This window comes from Pristis pectinata, chromosome 9, assembly GCF_009764475.1.
Source record: "Pristis pectinata isolate sPriPec2 chromosome 9, sPriPec2.1.pri, whole genome shotgun sequence".
NCBI lineage: Eukaryota > Metazoa > Chordata > Chondrichthyes > Rhinopristiformes > Pristidae > Pristis > Pristis pectinata.
In genome coordinates, this window is record NC_067413.1 from 3,666,162 (window position 1) to 3,687,236 (window position 21,075).

Consider the following 21,075-nt stretch of genomic DNA (forward strand, 5'->3'; position numbering starts at 1 on the left):
TCTCCTGCCTTCTCCGTGACCTTTGACACCCTTACTAATCAAGAACCTGTCAACCTCCGCTTTAAATATACCCAATGACTTGGCCTCCACAGCCGTCTGTGGCAACAAATTCCACAGATTCACCGCCCTCTGGCTAAATAAGTTCCTCATCTCTGTTCTAAAGAGACATCCTTCTATTCTGAGGCTGTGCCCTCTAGTCCCAGACTCTCCCACTACTGGAAACATCCTCTCCACGTCCAGGCTTCAATATTCAGTAGGTTTCAATGAGATCCCCCCCCCAATCCTTCTAAACTCCAGTGAGTACAGGCCCAGAGCCATCAAATGCTCCTCATATGTTAACCCTTTCATCCTCAGGATCATTCTCATAAACCTTCTCTGGATCCTCTCCAACACCAGCACATCCTACCTTAGATATGGGGCCCAAAACAGATAGGCAGAGGCTAGGTGGTGGCAGGTGATAGATGGAACCGGTGAGGAGAGAGATGATGGGCGGATGGATTCAGGTGGGGGAGTAGGAGGGGAGAGTTTAAGAGGCAAGGAGGCTGGTAACAAAGAAAAAAAAATATTGGGCGGATTTCAACCTCATCTACTGTAGAGCAGCTGCCGGTGCTCTTGAGGTGGCCTCCTTTAGACTGGCAAGACCAAACGTAGACTAAGTGACCACTTTCAGAGAATTTGCACTCTGTCCACAATGTCCATCTTGAGTTTCCGGTTGCCTGTCATTTCAACTCCCCTCCCCATCCCCACTCCACCCTGTCTGTCCTCGGCCTCCTCCACTGCCAGGGTGAGGCCAAATGCAAACTAGAGGAACAGCCCCTCATATTCCCCCTGGGGAGTCTACAACCCGACGGCATGAACATTGAATTCTCCAACTTCCGGTAACCTGCTCCCCCAGTGTTCCTTTCCCTGTCCTACTGGTTCCCCCCCCCCCCCCCCGCCAGCTTCGTTCTCCCTGTGTTCACCTTTCCCATTTCTACCCCTCCCCTCATCCCCATTACCGAGATTCACCTCCCTCCCCCACCTGGCTCCATGTGCCCGTCACCCACATGTCTGGATCCACCTATCACCTCCCAGCCCCTGCCTCCTCCCTCCCTCCCTACTCGCCATCTCCCCTCTACACTCCTGGTCCCAACGCAGAGTCTGGATCCAAAACATCGGCCATCTCTCCGCCTGCACAGATGCTGCCTGACCCGCTGAGTTCTTCCAGCACCTTTTTTGCTCCAGATTCCAGCGTCTGCAGTTTCCTCATCCCTCCCTCCATTGGGAGCAGGATTGGAGAAAGGGTAGGCAGAATGGAGGGGAGGGGCTGAGGGGGAGGGAGGAATGGTACAGGACAATGGGGAAGGGGAAAGACAGGGAAATGGGAGAAGGGGAGGGTCAGGACAATGGGGATGGAAAGGGATGGGTGGGTGTTGTACTGAGGGAAGAGAGAAGAACATGAGAAAAGGAGGGGAGGGGAGGGCTGGGGAAACAGGGGAAGGGCAATGATTTCCAAGTAACGGTGGGGTGGGAGAGGTATGGACAGGGTCATTTCTCTTCTACCTCACCGAGACAGCAGCAGCAGCACAGAACGGACTTGTTGCGATTCTTTCTCCTTTGATATCCGTCAAAAAACTTCAAGAACATCGCTTTTAATGAACTTAGGCAGTGTACACCCCAGTGAGCAAAGAAAAACCTCCAGTAGCTCCGCAACCCAAATGTTATCACAACATTTGCATTGCTAAGCCTGAAATTAATATCAATGAAAATAGTTGCAACTTTACTAATTATTGGCTTGGTTTGCTTTCTGAATCTAATTTTTAAACTCCATTAACAGAGCCCCTGGTAGGTTTTGTTAAAGATTACAACAGTAACATTTTTCCATTTGTAGCTCTACAGAAGAAATAAATTCATCACACTAATTACTGATACCATAACGTGTATTTAAATTTAGCATAACTTGCATCTACGTAGCGCCTTTAACAAGGCAAGAAATCCCAATGCACTTTGCGGGAATGTTATAACATGAGAAGTAGGAGCAGGAGATGGCCATTCTGCCCATTGGGTCTTCTCTAACATCATGACCAACCTTCTATCTCAGCACCATTATCTTGGGGACAGCGTGACTTTGGAATGTGGAAGGAAACCAGAGCACTCGGGGGAAGCCCACGCGGTCACTGGGAAAGCGTGCAAATTCCACACAGACAGCACCCAAGATCTTTAGCACTGCGAAGCTGCTGCCCTACTAGCTGAGCCACTGTGCGTTGTAACATCCTCCAATTAAAAAGAGTTGGAAAAAAATCACCAGTGTTCTCAGAGTGTTTCACTCTGGTACATTGGCCAAGATCGACATCCATAGAGAGTGGAGGCTGGGATTCATCCCTTGAACTTGCTCTGCCACTTAATACAACCACAGCCAATCCCTAAATTGCCCAATTCTCCCAACATCCAAAGCCCATGTCAATGTTTATCCACCCAAGGACCCAGTAGCCCCAGTTCTCTGGGATACAGAATTCCCACAGTGGAACATCGGGCAAAGGAAGTGGATCGAAATGGATTGCTCTTGGAATCACGAGACAAAACAGGAGGCCTTTCAACCCACAGATTCCATGCTAGCTCCCAGCGTCAGTCCCATTCACCGCACCCTCACACAGCCAGAATGTTGCCCGAACATCTGGGAACCACACTGAGCAAAGATGCAGAGGTTCTGGAGACAAGATTTGTTAGAATGTTTCCGGGGATGAAGGACTTTAGTTACGTGGAAAGATTGGAGTGAAAGAGTCATACAGCACAGAAACAGGCCACTCAGCCCAACTCATCCTGACCAAAGTGCTTTCCTGAGCTATTCCCAAATGCCTACATTTGGCCCATATCCATCCAGACCTTTCCTATCCATGTCCCTGTCCAAATGTCTTTTAAACATCGTAATTGTACCCGTCTCTACCACTTCCTCTGGCAGCTTGTTCCATATACCCACCAGCCCCTGCATGGGAAAACTTACCCCTCACGTCCCCTTTAAACCTTTCTCCTCTCACCTTCAACCTATGCCCTCTAGTTTTAGACTCCCCTACACTGGGAAAAAGACTGATCATCCACTTTACCTGTGGCCCTCATGAAGTTATAAACCTCTATAAGACCTCCTACGCCCCAAGGAATAAAGTCCTAGCCTGCCCAACCTCTCCCTATAACTCAGGTCCTCGAGTTTTGACAACAACATTGTAAGTCTCCTCTGCACTCTTTCCAGCTTAATGGCATCTTTCCTATAGCAGGGTGACCAAAACTGAACACAATACTCCAAGTGCAGCCTCACCAACATCGTGTACAACTGCAACATCACATCCCAACTTCTATACTCAGTGCTCTGACTGATGAAGGCCAGCGTGCCAAATGCCTTCTTCACCACCCTGCCTACCTGTGACACCACTTTCAAGGAACCATGTACTTGCACCCCTAGGTATCTCTGTTCTACAACACTCCCCAGGGCCCAAGTCTCTCTTGTGTCTCCGTGGAAAGTTTTGTTACATTGGCATGGGGTGTTGGTTAGGACATACTCAGAGTACTGAGCACAATTTTGGTTCTGTTATGTAAAAGGTATTGCAGAATTAAAGACAGTCCAGAAGAGAATCAGCAGGTTAATTTCAGAGATGAGATTATTATCCTGTCAAGAGAGGCTTAGACAGGTTGGTTTGGTATTCTTTGGAGTTAGAAGAACAAAAGGTACTCTTATTGAAATATATAAGACTCTAAGGGATCATGACAGGTAAACGTTGGGATGTTTTCATTAGTGGGAAAATCTCGAACAAGACGAACTAGTTTAAAGATAAAGGTAGCAGTCATTTAAAACCAAGGTGTATAGAAGTGTATTCCAGTGGATCTCTGAAATTCTCCACTGCAGAGGGTCATGGAGACTGGATCATTAGAAGTGTAGGTAATTTTTTTTCCCAAAAGTTGAGGGCTTGAGGACGATGGGGATCTGACACAGAAGAGGAGTTGAGGCTTGATCAGCCATGATCATATTGAATGCCAGGGCAGGCTAGAGGGGCCAAGTGGCCTACTCCTGCTCCTGTTTTCTTGTGTGACATCCCAAGGTGTGTCCATGATCACACACGGGTGGGAACCCATTGCTGGGAGTATCATCACAAGTCAACCTCATAGGGTGAAGATAAACATCACAGAATCACACAGGATGGGGTGGAGGGCCATTCAGGTCATCTTGCCCTGTGCCAGCCCTTTGAAAGAGCCTTCCCATTGATCCCATATCCCAGAGCTCTGCAAGCGTTCATGCATTAAGAACATTCCCACTAATTCTGCTTCCACCACTCAGACAGCGTGTTTCTGCACTACTACACGTGTCGACACTTCCCATGCATTTTCAACGTTTAAAAGGAATCCATTTATATTTTTGCACTTTTTCCACTGGCAATGAGTAATGTCACACACACCCTTAGTACTCCCTAACAATATTTTCTTAATCTCTAAACGTAAGTGCTTGGTTGAGTGTATTGAAGTAGTCTCAATAATTAAAAAGGACCTTTAAGTACTTCCAGCTGGTCAACCAGAGAAACAGGTTTCTTTTCAGAGTGTCAAACAGCACAGAAACAGGGACCTTGGCGCACCGTCTACACCCAGCATCAACCACCCACGTATACTGTACTCATCCTGTTATTCTCCCCACATTCCCATCAACTGTCCTCAGATTCTGCACTTCCTTACACACTGGGGGCAATTACAGCAGCTAATTAACCTACCAACCTTCACACGCTGCTGTTAGCAGAATCACGGGTGGCGATGAGGAGGCATACAGGAGTGAGATGGGTCAGCTGGTTGAGTGGTGTCACAACAACCTCACACTCAAAGTCAGCAGAACCAGGGAACTGATTGTGGTCCTTAGGAAGAGGAAGTCAGACAAACACGCACCAGTCTGTGATGGAAAGGGTGAGCAGCTTCAAGTTCCTGGGTGTCAACATCTCGGAGGATCTATCCTGGGCCCAGCACATAGATGCAGCCATGAAGAAGGGGTGCCAGTGTCTCTACTTTCATAGAGGTTTGAGGAGATTCTGCATGTCACTGAAGACTGAGAAACTTCTACAAACGTACAGCGGGAAGCATTCTGACTGGTCGTGTCACAGCCTGGTGTGGAAGCTCCAATGCACAGCAACGCAAGAGGCTGCAGAGAGCAGTGGGACTCAGCCAGCTCCATCACGGGTACAGCTCCCCCCACCGAGGACGTCTACAAGAGGTGACGTCTCAGGAAGGTGACATCCTATCATCAGGGACCCCCGCCATCCGGGCCGTGCCCTCTTCTCGGTGCTGCCATCAGGCAGGAGGTACAGGACCCTGAAGACCCACACCTCAAGGTTCAACAACAGCTTCTTCCCCACTGCCGTCAGGATCTTGAACCCACCTGAAAAGCTCAAACACTACCCCAGACTGCACTTCTTTCTTGTGCTCTCAACTTGCACTAATGTCATTATGTTTTTGTTTACTTTGTCGTATAAGTTATGTATAATGTTAATTTAAGCCTATATTACGTTTGTCATGTTTGTAACATACTGTGCTGCTAACTTACATGGTACTTATACCCTGCTAATGTATGCTTATGACAATAAACTTGAACTTGAACCTTAACCTTCGGGATGTGGGAGGAATCTGGAGGACCCAGGGGAAACCCAGGAGGTCACAGGGAGAACGAGAAAACTCCACACAGACAGCACCCAAGATCTTTAGCACCGCGAGGCAGCTGCCCTGCTGGCTAAGCCACTGCGCTGTTGTAAGGTCCTCCAATTAAAAGGAGTTTGAAAAAATTACGAGTGTTCTCGGAGTGTTTCACACTGCTACATTGGTCAAGATCGACATCCATAGAGAGTGGAGGCTGGGATTCATCCCGTGAACTTGCTCTGCCATTTGATACAATCACAGCCAATCCCTAAATCACTCAATTCTTCCAACATCCAAAGCCCATGTCAATGTTTATCCACCCAAGGACCCAGCAGCCTCAGTTCTCTGGGATACAGAGTTCCCACAGTGGAACATCGGGCAAAGGAAGTGGATCGAAATGGATTGCTCTTGGAATCACGAGACAAAGCAGGAGGCCTTTCAACCCACAGATCCAATGCTAGCTCCCGGCATCAGTCCCATTCTTGCACAACCAGAATGCTGCCTGAATATTTGGGAACCACACTGAGTGAAGATGCAGAGGTTCTGGAGACAAGATTTGTTAGAAGCTTTCTGGAGATGAGTTACTTGGAAAGACTGGAGTGAAAGAGTCATACAACACAGAAACAGGCCCTTCGGCCCAACTCGTCCATGCTGACCAAGGTGCCTTCCTGAGCTGGTCCCATTTGCCTGCATTTGGCCCATATCCCTCTAAACCTTTCCTATCCACGTCCCTATCCAAATATCTTTCAAACACTGTAATTGTACCCACCTCTACCACTTCCTCTGGCAGCTCGTTCCACACACCCACCACCCTCTGTGTGAAACAGTTGTCCTCAGGTCCCCTTTAAATCTTTCCCCTCTCAACTTAAACCTATACCCTCTAGTTTTAGATTCCCCTGTCCTGGGTAAAAGACTGTGGCCATCCACCTTATCAATGCCCCTCATGATTTTATGAACTTTCATAAGGTCACCCCTCGACCTCCTACACTCCAGGGAAAAAAAAAGCAGCCTACCCAATCTCTGCTGAAACTCCAGGCCCCCCAGTCCCGGCAACAACTTTTGTGTACCCTTGGTGAGGCGGAAGGAGATCTGTTGGAGTGATTGAACATCAACGGTATAGACAGAGGGAAACTGTAGCCAGTGGTGGAGGGTCAAAAACCAAGACAGGTGATTGGCAAAAGAACCATAAACAGTAACAATAAAAAATAATTTTTCAGGGTGAGCCACTGGATTGTGGGGTACACTAGTGGAGGCAAATTCCACTGTAGTGTTCAAAGGGGAGTTGGATAAGGAGATGTGATAGGACAGTATAGCACAGAACAGGCCCTTCGGCCCACAATGTTGTGCCGGCACTGCTATTCCCTCTTACCCATGTCCCTCCATTTTCCTCTCATTCATGTGCCCATCCAAACCCCTCTTAAAAGCCCCCAATGAATTTGCCTCCACCACCCTATCAGGCAACGCATTTCAAGCATCCACCACTCTCTCAGTAAAAAAACTTACCCCTCATGTCTGTTCTGAACCTACCCCCTCTCACCTTAAATGCATGCCCTCTGGTATTGGATCGCTCAATCATGGGAAAAAGATATCGCCTGTCCACCCTATCTATGCCCCTCATCATTTTATACACCTCCAGCAGATCACCCCTCAGCCTCCGTCTGGAAAGGAAAAGGTTTGAGGGGCTGTGGAGAAAGGTCAGGGGTGGGGGACTAGCTCGGTTGTTCTCCCTTGCAGCCAATCCGTGAGTCTCTCCCCCCTTGTACCCTTCCGCTGTCGTCCGATTGGCCCCTTCAACACTGCAACATCATATAATTTATCTCTGGCAATGAAGAAAAACTAATAGCCAATAACTTAACAGCATTGCCATGACTTATTCAATATGTGGGTGATACCAGAACAGACGAACTTTGCAAACGGTGCAGCGGGGTATGGAGCGGGGGAGGTCAAGGAAGAATTTAATCAAAGTCACAATCACATCAGTGGAGAGTGTCTGGTGATGGAAATGCTGCTCCTGTAGATTGTGTGAGCTCTCTCTCTCTCTCCTCTCTGTCTTGCACATACATACACACTTCCCATCTCTCTCAAACACAAACCCAGTCACTCTCTCTCCCACCCACACACAACCAGAAACACGTTTCCTGTCTTTGAATCGCACACACGCACACCTACCTGCACATGCATTCACACACACACTCCTTCCCCCTCCACACTCAAAGAACCACAGAGTCTTTGTCTGAGGAGCAAGCCTTGAATCCAATCAACGTTTCTCTCTCACAACACCATTAACACATTTCTTACATGTTCTGGGATCTTGCTGTGTATTAATTGGCTGCTATTTTTCTCCCATTACAACAGTGACTACACCTCAGAAGTACGTTTGTGTCTGTAATCCACCGTGGGATATCCTGGAAGGCGTTATATAAATGGAAGCTACTCTTTCTCCAGCCCTCATCTTCGTGCTCCCCTCCCCCTCTCGCCGCTCCCTGATCGGTGGAGACGGCGCTGCCGGCCGTGACAGCATTAGGCAGGCCATTCGGCCCATGATGTTGTGCCCATCTTGATGCCCATTTATACTAAATGTCCTCCTCCTGTGGTTACAGAGAATGGAACAGAAGTGGACACAGAGGCTTTGAAAACAAGGATGAGAATTTTTTTTGCGTCAACAATCAAACTTGAACATCTGACATGATCTACCTTCCAAACGCAGTGTGACATAAGGATTTTACAATGACGGCCAAACTTAATGGTTCACCACTCTCCCATCGGGCAGAAGATACAAAAGCCTGAAAGCACGTACCACCAGGCTCAAGGACAGCTTCTATCCCGCTGTTATAAGACTATTGAACAGTCCCCCTAGTATGATAAGATGGACTCTTAACCTCAGTCTACCTCGTCATAGCCTTGCACCTTATTGTCTTCCTGCATTGCACTCTCTCTGTAACTGCAACACTTTATTCTGCATTCTGTTATTGCTTTTCCCTTGTACTACCTCAATGCACTGTTGTAATGAATTGATCTGTGTGAACAGTAAGCAAGACAAGTTTTTCATTGTACCTTGGTACATGTGGCTGTAATAAACCAATTTACCAATTAAACTGACAACAATACAAAGCACGACATATAAAAAAGAGTTTTCAAAAGCAGAGAAACTTCGGTTAACCTCGTTTAGATGACAGTGCACAGCTCCAGTCTCCAGAATGCACAGAGAAAGATGTGTAGAGTAACTGGAGAGAACCAAACCTGGCCTCAGCTGAGAAACAAATAATTTTACATTAACACTGAGGGTCTGGAATGGACATGATGGACCAAATGGCCTCCTTTCCTGCCATAGTTTCAGTGAGTCAATGATCCTTCCCTCACCATGCAAGATCAAGGGAGGACGGCGAGAAGGGAATTGGAAATTTAAAATCCTTTAACAAAAAAGATTGAGATTTCTTTAGCAGCGGTTAGCATAACACTGTTACAGCGCCAGCGACCCGGGTTCAGTTCCAGCCGCTGTCTGTAAGGAGTTTGTACGTTCTCCCCGTGTCTGCGTGGGTTTCCTCCGGGTGCTCTGGTTTCCTCCCACATTCCAAAGACGTACGGGTTAGGAAGTTGTGGGCATGCTATGTTGGCGCCGGAAGCGTAACAACACTTGCGGGCTGCCCCCAGCACGCTCTAAGCAAAAAGATGCATTTCACTGTTTTGATGTACATGTGACTAAGATATCTTAACTAATTTCCACAGAATTCGTACACCACTTACAAAAAAAAAGTTTTGTCCCACTTCCTTCCCGCTTTGAGGGACTTGCAAATGGCAGTCCGTCCACTTGCAGAGTCTCCCTGCTCACGGGGACCTTGGCTAACAGTGGGACGGAGTGTGGACAAGAGATAATTCTTGCGTAGGCAGGAATCCTTCTGGAAGTCCCAGGGAAAACGGAGTGTCCATCTCGATGTGGTGGGTGGATCCCCTTGGGGCTGTGGTTAACTCATCTGACGTTCTGGCAGCCAACTTGGCTCTATAAACAGCTGTAGTAAGGTGGGAAGCTAACAAAAGATGCCTCCTCAGCAATCACAGTGCAGCAGTGAGACAAGTCACTGCAACAGGAAACCTGCTGTGCTTTCTCCCTTTCCTTTAGGAATTTTATTTATTTTTCCTGTTTTTCCTCCTTTTTGGCTTGGCCAGTTATCTCTCGAGTGACCACATTGCAAGGTCAGGACCCATAGCCAACCCATGCAGCCTGAGAGAGTTTGCAACATCCTTAATCAAGGCCGGTTTTAAACTTCCATTCCCAGCAGGGGAGGCAAGCTCTGGCTTGGTTCACATGTGTACAGTTTTGGCCGCCCTGCTATAGGAAAGACACCATTAAGCTGGAAGGAGTGCAGAAGAGATTTACGAGGATGCTGCCAGGACTCGAGGGCCTGAGTTACAGGGGGAGGTTGGGCAGGCTAGGACTTTAGTCCTTGGAACGGAGGAGATTGAGGGGTGACCTTATTGAGGTGTATAAAATCATGAGGGGCATCGATAGGGTGAATGTGCACAGACATCTTCCCAGCGCTAGGGAATCAAGAACTAGAGGGCATAGGTTTAAGGCAACAGGTGCAAGATTTAAAAGGGACCAGAGGAGCAACTTCTTCACGCAGAGGGTGGTGGGTATATGGAACGAGCTGCCAGAGGAAGTGGTAGAGGCGGGTACAATTACAACATTTAAAACACATTTGGACAGGTACAAGGTTTAGAGGGATATGGGCCAAACATGAGGAAATGGGACTAACCTAGATGGGCACCTTGGTCAGCATGGACCAGTCGGGCTGAAGGGCCTGTTTCCATGCTGATTTACTCTGACTATAATAGCATGGATGCTCACTGGGAAAGCAGGAATGCCAGGAAGCCATTCAGCCCTTGGCTTTTTCTTCCTCGTTTGAAGAAGGCAGGAAGAAATGCCTGTCCCTCTCTGCCCTCAGCGTTGGTAGCAAGACACCTTTTTGACCACTGAGTGGTTTGCTAGGGTACCCCATGGGGCAACTAGGGGTGTGCCTCTCTGCTCTGGGTCTGGAGTCACATACGGGCCAGACTGGGCAAGGACGGGAGATTTCCTCCCTTGAAGGACAGTGTGAAAAAAAAGATGCACTTAACGCTGGAGCAACAGAGAGTCTGCTGGAGGAACTCAGCGGGTCGAGCAGCATCTGTGTGGGGGGAGAGGAACTATCGACGTTTCAGGTCGATACCCTGCATCAGGTTTCAACCTGAAACATCAACAATTCCCTTCCCCTCACAGATGCTGCTCGACCGGCTCTGGGACCCCAGCAGACCAGATTCCAGCATCTGCAGTCTCTTGTGTCTGCATTTAAGGGTGGTCCCCACTTTAAATCCATCTCCAAAACTAAATGAGATGAGTGTAAATGAGTGCTTGACAACACTGGCATAGACAGGGTGGGCTGAAGGGCCTGTTTTTGGGAGTATGGCTCCCAAAACCATTAATAGGGGCACAGTGGTTAGAACATAGAACAGTACAGTACTGGACAGGCCATTCGGCCCACTATGTTGTATCAATCTTGATGCCCACTCATACTAAGTATCCTCCTCCTGTGTATCATCCACATTCCCTTCATATTCATGTGTCGATCGAAAAGCATCAAACTCCACCAAACTGTCTGCTCCCACCACTACCCCTGGTTAAATTACCTGGTAATCCAGAGGCCTAGACTAATAAATGCAGAGACCAAGAGTTCAAATCCCACCACGGCAGCTGAATTTAAATTGCGTTAATAATCGTTAAAGAAATTAAACTAGTGTTTGTAACAGTGGCCATGAAAATCCCATCTGGTTTACAAATGCCTTTCAGGAAGGGAATCTGCTGTCGTCAGTCATAGAGTCATACAGCACGGAAACAGGCCCTTCGGCCCAACGTGTCCATGCTGACCAACGTGTCTACCTGAGCTGGTTTCACTTGCCCACGTTTGGTCCATTTCCCTCCAAACCTTTCTTACCCACGTAAAGCTTTAAACGTCGTTAATGTACCTGCCTCAACCACTTCCTCTGGCAGCTCGTTCCATGTACCCACCACCCTCTGCGTGAAAACGCTGACCTTCAGATGCCCTTTAAGTCTTTCCCCTCTCACTTTAATCCTATGTGCTCTAGTTTTAGACCTCGCCCCCCCATACCCAGGGAAAAAGACTGTTACCATCCACTTTATCTACACCTCTCACGATTTTATAAACCTCCAAGGTCACCCCTCAGCCTTCTTCGCTCCAGAGAGGAAAGTCCCAGCCTATCCAGTCTCTCCTTATAACTCTAGCCCTCCAGTCCCGTAACATCCTCCAGAATCTTCTCTGTACCCACTCCAGCTTAATAACAACCTTCCAATAGCTGGGCGGCCAGAACTGCACATAGTACTCAAAGTGTGGTCTCACCAACAACTTGTATGGTTGTAGTATGTTGGTCCATGTGACTCCAGACCAACATGGATGACTCTGAAATGGCCCAGCAAGTCCCTCCTTAGGGCCAAGCAGGGATGGCCAATAAACGCTGGCACTGCCAATCAATGAATCAAATACATCTAACAAATTTATCAACATCAGTGTGAAACTTTCAATTGAGGTCCTCCCTCCATCCCCACCACTCCAGACTCAACAGCTTCTGGAGGGGAAAGAGGAGCCCCGGTTTCAGATGTCCACTCCCCATTGTGTGAAGGGGAGAACATAGGACACTACAGCACAGTACAGGCCCTTCAGCCCACGATGTTGTGCCGACCGATATAAACCTCCTCCACGATCAATCTAACCCTTCCCTCCTACACAGCCCATAACCCTCCATTTTTGTTACATCCATGTGCCTATCCAAGAGTTTCTTGAACACCCCCATCGCATTTGACTCCACCACCACCCCTGGCAGTACGTTCCAGGCACCCACCGCTCTCTGTGTAAAAAAAACCTACCTTGGGACATCTCCCCTAAACTTTCCTCCACTCACCTTAAATGGATGTCCTCTGGTATTGGCCACTGCTGCCCTGGGAAAATTAACCATCAGGCCCCAAAGAAGCCCGGGATGTTTCTTAATGCCCTGGGCAGCAGGGTCATGGAGCACAGAAACAGGCCCTTTGGCCCACAATGTCTCTACTGACCACCAAGTACCCATCTACACTAATCCCATTTTCCAGCACTTGGTCTGTTCCCCTCTATGCCTTGGAGATTCAAGGGCTCGCCCAGATACTTCTTAAATGTTGTGAGTCTCTCTTCCTGCATCACCCCCTCGGGCAGTGCATTCCAGTTTCCAAACACCCTCTGGGTGAAAAAATTCTCTCAAATCCCCTCTACTTTTCCCTCAGTTCCTCTCTGAACCTCTTGCTCCATACCTTTAACCCACACTCCCTGCTCTTTAGAAATCAAAGGCAAAAAATGTCTTACTATCTACCCTACCTATAACTTCGGACACCTCTATCAGGTCACTCGTCTGCCTCCTCTGCTCCAAGGAAAACAAACACAGCCCAACCAGTATCTCCTCGTAACTGAAACGCCCCATCCCGGGCAGCATCCTGGTGAACCTCCTCTGCTCTGCCCTTCTCATAATGTTGCAACCAGAACTGCAAACATTCCAGCTGTGGTCCAACCAATGTTTTATAAAGTTCGACCAAGATCTCCCTGTTCCTATTTCCCATGTCCCGTTCTTCACCACCCAACCAGTGCTGCCACCTTCAAGGATCTTTGTACACCAAGATTCCTTTGCTCCTCAATACTCCCTAGGGCCCTGCCATTCATGATTTATATCCTACCCTTATTTGACTCCCACCCACCCCAAAATGCATCACCATACACTTATCAGGATTAAATTCCATCTGCCATTGCTCTGCCCAATTTACCAGCTGATCAATACCATTCTGTAGCCTAAAACTATCAACACCACCACCAGTGTTCATCCCATCTGCAAACTTATTCATCATATCTCCTACATTAGCACCTAAGTCATTAATATATATAACACAGTAAGGGTCCCTGCACCAGTCCCTGTGGTACACCACTGGTCACAAGCTTCCATTCCCAAAGGCAACCCTCCACCATCCCGTCTCCAATTACCAAGCCAACTTTGGATCCAGAGAGGAGACACAAGAGACTGCAGATGCTGGAATCTAGAGCAACGCACAAAGGCGCTTGAGGAGTTCAGCGGGTCAGGCAGCATCTGTGGAGGGAAACGGACAGTCGATGGTTTGGGTCAAGACCCTGCATCAGGACTTCGGGGATGGTGACTGTATCTCAATCAGTTTCAAAGGAGTTATGGCCAGGTATAAGGATAGGTCAGAAATAGGTGCCTGAACTGGGAGAAGGTTGATTTCAGTCCTGATGCATGGTCTTAACCCGAATCTGAACTGTCCAAAGAGTCCCGACCCGAAACGTCAACTGTCCATTTCCCTCCACAGATGCTGCCTGACCTGCTGAATTCCTTGAGTGCTTTGTGTGTTGCTCCAACTTTGGATCCAATTTGTCAACTTGTCCAAGATCCCATAGGCTCTAACCTTTTGGACTTTCCACAAGGGACCTTGTCAAAGGCCTTACTGAAATCCACGTAGACCACATCAACCACACCGCCCTCATCAATAGATTGAGTTACCTCTTCAAAACAACTCAACTAAGTTAGTCAGGCAGGATCTCCCATGAACAAAGCCACGCTATCACTGATCTTTCCCTACCTTTACAAGTGTAGATTAATCCTGTCCCTCACAACTTTTCCCAATAATTCCCCTACCACCGATACTAGACAATGCACTGTAATACCTGACTTACGCCTGCTGCCTTTCTTGGCTAACGGCACCACATTCACTGCCTTCCTGTCGTCCGGCACTTAAATCTCTGCCGGCTATGGGTGAAGTATCTCCATCAGGGCCCCAGCAATCTCCTCCTTTGCCTCCCATAGCAGCCTGGGACACATCTCATTAGACCCTGGGGATTTACCCACCTTTATGCACTCCAATACCTCCTCCTTTTAAATCCTTAACACGGTCTAGAATTTCACCACACCAAATGAAGTCTACAATGTCTTTCCACTTAATGAATAACATTCATTTACTATCTCATCCGCGTCCACGCACAGATTATCCCTTTGATCCCTAATGGGCCCTACTCCTTCTCTGGCTATGTTCTTGCTCTTAGTACAGTCGAGACCCTTAATCTGGACTGAAGAAGAGTCATCGACCAGACGAAGGGTCTCGACCCGAAACGTTGACTGTCCATTTCCCTCCACGGATGCTGCCTGACCCACTGAGTTCCTCCAGCGTTTTGTCTGTTGCTCCAGATTCCAGCATCTGCGGTCTCGTGTCTCCTCAATATTCCTTAATATTCAGAGTTCCCTGGACTTTACATTCTTCACCCTTACACTATCCCTGAACCCTTATTCTTTATTTCACTTTTAAAACACTCCCGAATCCTGAATGCATGTTCACCTACAAGTAGCTGCTCCCTATCTACTTTAGAAAGAATGTCTAATGATATTGAAATCAGCCTTTCCCCAGTTCAAACACATAGCTTCTGTACTATCCTGAACCCTTTCCATAACTACCTTGAAACTGATTAAAATACAGTCATTTATCCTCAAAGTACTTGCCAATTGACATTTCACCCACTTGCCTGGATTCCTTCCCTAAATACTAGGTCGAGCACTGCCCTAACCCCAGTGGGACTATCTACACACTGGTACAAAAAAGTTCTCTTGGATGCACTTTAAAAGTTCCACCGCACCTACTTCTTTCACACTGTGATCCCAGTTACTACTGAAATCCGCTGATGTCCAGGATATGGGTGACATCATCTAACATTTAAGAGCAGGTATACACAGCTCCTTCAATTCCTCAAAAAGTTGCAACAGTCAATGAGCAAAAAAAACAAACTGCTGGAGGAACTCAGCAGGTCAGGCAGCAGCTGTGGAGGCAGGAGGATGAGAACACTATTACAGCGCCAGTGACCCGGGTTCAATTCTGGTCGCTGTCTGTAAGGAGTTTGTACGTTCTCCCCGTGTCTGCGTGGGTTTCCTCCGGGTGCTCCGGCTTCCTCCCACATTCCAAAGACGTACGGGTTAGGAAGTTGTGGGCGTGCTATGTTGGCGCTAGAAGCGTGGCAACACTTGTGGGCTGCCCCCAGAACATTCAACACAAAAGGTGCATTTCACTTTGTGTTTCTATGTACATGTGACTAATACAGAAATCTTATCTTAATGTTTCCAGTTAAGACCATGCTTCAGGACTGAAAATCAGCCTACGTCCACATCATCAAGAAGGCGGCATCCATCACTAAGGACCCTCACCACCCGGGACACGCCCTCTTCTCGTTACTACCATCGGGGAGGAGGTACAGGAGCCTTAAGACCCACACTCAATGATTCAGGAACAGCTTCTTCCCCTCCGCCATCAGATTTCTGAACGGTCCATGAACCCATGAACAATACCTCGTTATTCCTCTTTTTCCACACTATTTATTTTGTAATTTATAGTAATTTTTGTATCTCTGCACTGTACTGCTGCTGCAAAACAACAGACTTCACATCAGATCACTCAGTGATAAATACTCCAATTCTGATTCAGACACTTATTCCTGCACCATCCTTGTACCTATCCATAACTACTTTGAACCTGATTGAGATACAGTCACCATCCCCAAAGTGTTGATTCAGGGTCTTGACACAAAACGTCGACACTCATTCTACCTCCACAGATGCTGCCTGACCTGCTGAGGGCCTGACCTTCAGTTTGTTTTAGCTCCAGATTCCAGCATCCGCAGTCTCCAGTGATTCTGCAATAGCCAATGAATTACCTTCAAGGACCAGATACTGCACACACACAGGCAGAACAGCAAGATCCCACTACAAGTACCCTTTAGTGGGCTACAGAGTGAGGGGTAGATTTCGGACTCGTGATCGGGACCTATCTGTGCACCTGCCCATGCCGATACCTCTTCAGAATTATCCCCTCCAACAATGCAGCAACATCCAACGACTTCAGAGAGATGTCAGCCAAACTGAACACACCCACATCCCTTGACGTGGGCAACACTGTGAGCAAATGCTGGAGGAACTCAGCAGGTCAGGCAGCATCTATGGAGGGAAACAAACAGTCGACGTTTCGGGCCGAGACCCTTCATCAGGACTGGAAAGGAAGAGGGCAGAAGCCAGAATAAAAGGGTGGGGGGAGGAGGAGGAGCACGAGCTGGCAGGGGAGAGGTGAGTCCAGGTGAGAGGGGGAAGGGAGGAGATGTAATAAGCTGAGAGGTGATGGGTAGAAGAGGCCAAGGGCTGAAGGAGGAGGAATCCGGTAGGAGAGGGCAGTGGACCATGGAATAAAGGATGGGGGAGGTGGGGAATAGATGGGCAGGTCATGAGGGTGGGGGAAGGGGAAAGAGAAGAGGGGGAGGGGGGCCACAGGTATGAGGGAAGACAAAGAGTGGGGAGAAGGAGGGGACAAAGGGAGGGGAAGAAGAGGGGAGGGGTTACTGGGAGTTAGAGAAATCGATGTTGATGCCGTCAGGTTGGAGACTCCCAAGGTGGAATATGAGGTGTTGTTCCTCCAACCTGCGTCTGACCTCATCGTGGCCGTGGACAGACCTGTCAGTATGGGAGAGGGATGTGGAATTGAAGTGGCTGGCCACCGGGAGACCCTTGCTTCGGTAGCGGACGGAGCGAAGGTGCTCAACGAAGCAGTCGTCCAATCCACGTCGGGGTCTCACCGATGTAGAGGAGGCAAGGGGATGAAATCACTGCCACTTTCACAACCAGCAGGGGATCAAAGGGCCGAATGTCCTCCTCTCATGCTGCAAGGTTCCATGGGGGTAGCTTGTAGGCTGTCGCCAATGCCGAACGCAAGAGTATCGACTACCTCTCACACTCAACCCCACGCACACTTGGAAGTCAAAGGCTCAGCTACGCACAACCACGGAACTGCTGCAGCACTGAAGGGAGGCCATTTGCCCCGTTGAATCCGTGCTACCTTTGGGGAGTGACTCAGCCAGTCCCATTCAGCAGCTGCAGCACCCTGAGTTACCCTCCTACCCCACCCGGGTCCCCATCCAATTCCCCTTTCAAAACCTCAGCAGGACTTATGACACGAAGCTCCCACACCCCTGCGCCAAACATCTTTCCCCACAGCCACACCCTCCCGTTCTGCCCACCCACCTTAAATCAAAGACAAATTTCCTCCCCCTAACCCTGCAGACCAAAATTCCTCTGCCCCAAGAGCACTTAAAACAATGCAATTTGCACAGACCTCTTTATAATCTCGCAGCCTCAGTAACAAGTTAATTTTAGAGGCAGTTTAACACGGTAACAGATTTCACTAGCATAGGTGAGATATTACAGCTCACGCAGTCTCAGGTACAGACACACATAGACGAACACTGACAGATGGGGAGGTTGAACCGGGAAGCTTATCACCACTCTCTTTCTTTTTCAAAAGGAAGGTTTCAAGAAGACCACTAAAAGAATGCTACAACTCTCACACACTCTCCCTCTGTAATTACTCACTGCTGATATTCCTACTGAAAGAATTCAACATAGAACAAAAACTGCTCCTAGCAAGAGACGGGAGGCTCATTGGACAATCTCTCATTTCTCCCCAGATTTCAAATTATGGGAATAATTGCATGAATCTGTCAATCAAAGGCTGTGACATTCAGTGTCTCAGGAAACAAAAAGCAAATTTTCCAAAGCGTCATCACCACTGCGGGCAAACCGAACAATCTCGCCAAATCTATTTCAATGATAAATGATTGTGAATTAGAGCTGATGACATTACCACTTTGAGCGCCCGTCTGTCCCACAGTAGGCTGCAGGTCTTCAATCTCATTTTCTTCTACTGTGGAAGAAAAAGAGAGGTGACATAAAAGGTTAATACGAGGAGAACCAAAACCTACCAGTCTGGCTCCATTTACAAAGGACTTTCTGTTTATATAAAGAGACATCAGGTATTTAGCAGTCCGAATGGTAAGAGGGAGCTGGGGGGCAGAGAAAGGACAAGGTTGTTGCCAGGACTCGAGGGCCCGAGTTATAGGGAGAGGTTGGCCAGCCTGGGTCTTTACTCCTTGGAACGTAGGAGAATGAGGGGCGACCTTATACAAGTGTTTAAAATTATGAGAGGCAGAGATAAGGTGGACGGTGACAGTCTTTTCCCCAGGGTAGGGGGGGGGGGGGGTCCAAAACTAGGGGACATGGGTTTAGGGTGAGAGAGGAGAGATTTAAAAGGGACCTGAGGGGCAACTTTTTCACCCAGAGTGTGGTCCGTATTTGGAACGAGCTGCCAGAGGAAGTGGGTGAGGCAGGTACAACAGTATCATTTAAGAAGCACTTGGATAGGTACATGGAGGGGCGGGGCTTGGAGGGATATGGGCCGAATGCAGGAAATTGGGACTAGCTGGGTGGGCACCATGGTCGGCAGGGACTGGTTGGGCTGAAGGGCCTGTATCCTATGACAGGTCACTAGAGTTTGGGTATCACACTAGCTACAGGATGACCACTTTGTAGGTCTGCACTATGGTATTTAATTGTGGGATAAATCTAACATTGGCACCAGTGAGAGATTGCTCAATGTACTCATTCAAAGAATGGAAGGGGATGTTGTGCATCATATTAAATGCACCCCTGTACACTCCTCAATAGCTTGCCTCTCCCGAAATATACCACAGCATGAGGAGAGGCTGGAGTGCAGAGTTTTGTTCAATACCATCTCTCTGCTGCCAGCACCCTCACCTTTTGAGTTAGGTCATAGGGTCAAGCCATAATCATGCTCCCCACGCACGGCGATCGGGAGCTGTCGCTCCAATGTGGCACTGAGGGAGTGCTGCACTGCCCTTTGGATGTGACATTAAACTGGAGGGACCCTCCCCATCTGCTACAACAGATCCCCATGGCTCTATTGCAAGTGAGGAGGATGGGGGAGGGAGGGGTCTCCCTGGTGTCCTAAGGTCAATATTTATCACTCATTAAAACAGGAGACACCAGAGTCTGCACATGCTGGAATCTCGAGCAACACACTTAACTGCTGGAGGAACTCAGTGCGTCAGGCAGCATCCGTGGAGGGAAATGGACAGTCGACGTTTCGGGTTGAGAACCGTTGAGTCCACTTGCTTCCACAGATGCTGCCTGACCCACCGAGTTCCTCCAGCTTTTTTGTGCGCTGTTATCATTAAAACAGGCTTCGACTGTGGGATCTTGCTCTGCACAGCATACCTGCCGCAGTTTAGACAACATGACAATGCTCGACAAGGCGAAACCCTCGCCAGGCGGAGGTGAGAGATGTGACAGAGACAAGACTCTCCCTCCTGGACCCACGATTGTGACTCTGCTCTTGGAACCCTTGCGTTATCTTAGATTTAGTCTAATGAGGGCAGGGAGTGGGGGGCGGAGGTGAAGAGATCTTTTTTGTTGCAGGTGTGTCAAGCGCAATGCAAAGGCATTTTTCATTTTGGAAGGAACAGGTGTAAAGCACCAATCAGCTGTCCACAGCTCTGGAGATTCAAGACTCATCATTCAGGGCCGGTTCACAGCGTGTGGCTGCTTGATGCTGGCTAATAATTCACAAGCAGAAATCATCATTTTTCTTTCCTCACTGAGTTATGGCTTTAGGACACAGCCAAAATCACACACGAGAAAAAAAAACATTAAAATGTGCCCACATTATGTTGGCGCTCCGCACAGCGAGAATGGTTTAGAGGGCACAGTGCTGTTTAGACCGGTCTTTGACCATCTGTCCAGTGTGGTAAACTGGTCCCTCTTATTTATTAAGCCCAGCACCAGGTGGTACAGCACATCAACCGTGACCAGTGCCTGATGAGCTATCTATTTTGGCTGCATTCTTCGATAGGGAGGTGTGCAAGGGGGTGAAGAGGTCAAGGATTTGGGAAGGGAAGTTCTGGGAAGTAATGGGAGGTGGGATGGTGGGGGGAAATGAGGACCCTACACTGCAGGGAGGTGAGTGTTAAGTGGCAGAGAATGGAGCCTCATTCCTGTTTCCTACAGCCCCGGTTACAAAGCAGCATTGATACAAGCTGTGGAGGAAGGCTCCCCAGCCAGACTATTGGTTAGGAAGTGGTCACCGGCTCGGCACAGAAATACTGCATATCAAAGAGAGGTGAATGAAAAGGTTCTCAAAACCCAGCATCAAATGGAAATCTTTGCTAAAGCATCCAATTCGTTCAGTTGGTGGCAATTTTTTTTTAAAAAAAACGTTTCCCTTTCAAACTGAACTGGTTAATTAAACTGGAGTAAGGTTCAGACCTCATGACAACACACAGCTGGGGACATCAGCCGACAACTCTGCGGAACTTGATGCTGAATCCTGACTCTCAGTCCTTTACGCTGTCGTTTCAAGCTCACTCGAGCCGAGAAGGTTTTACTACCCAAACCCTTGCCCTACAAAACGCGGATGAGGCCGTTTAAAGAGGAATCAGACCTGATGACAGATCAAAGGCTTCATTTTCAATCTCCCAT

The 21,075-nt window shown here is 48.3% G+C and overlaps 1 protein-coding gene across 8 annotated transcripts in view; it reads right to left on the bottom strand.

The window, feature by feature from the left end:
• Nucleotides 1–21,075, bottom strand: part of LOC127574546 (zinc finger protein 521) — a 491,122-nt gene that overhangs the window by 463,186 nt on the left and 6,861 nt on the right. For 6 of the 8 annotated variants that reach the window (XM_052023609.1, XM_052023603.1, XM_052023606.1 and 3 more), the window contains one exon: nucleotides 18,386–18,445. The exons of 1 other annotated variant lie outside the window; for it this stretch is intronic. In XM_052023609.1, coding sequence (XP_051879569.1) covers nucleotides 18,386–18,445 — 60 coding nt within the window. The remainder of the gene's footprint in view (nucleotides 1–18,385; nucleotides 18,446–21,075) is intronic. One more of the 8 variants, XM_052023610.1, reaches the window with a different exon arrangement.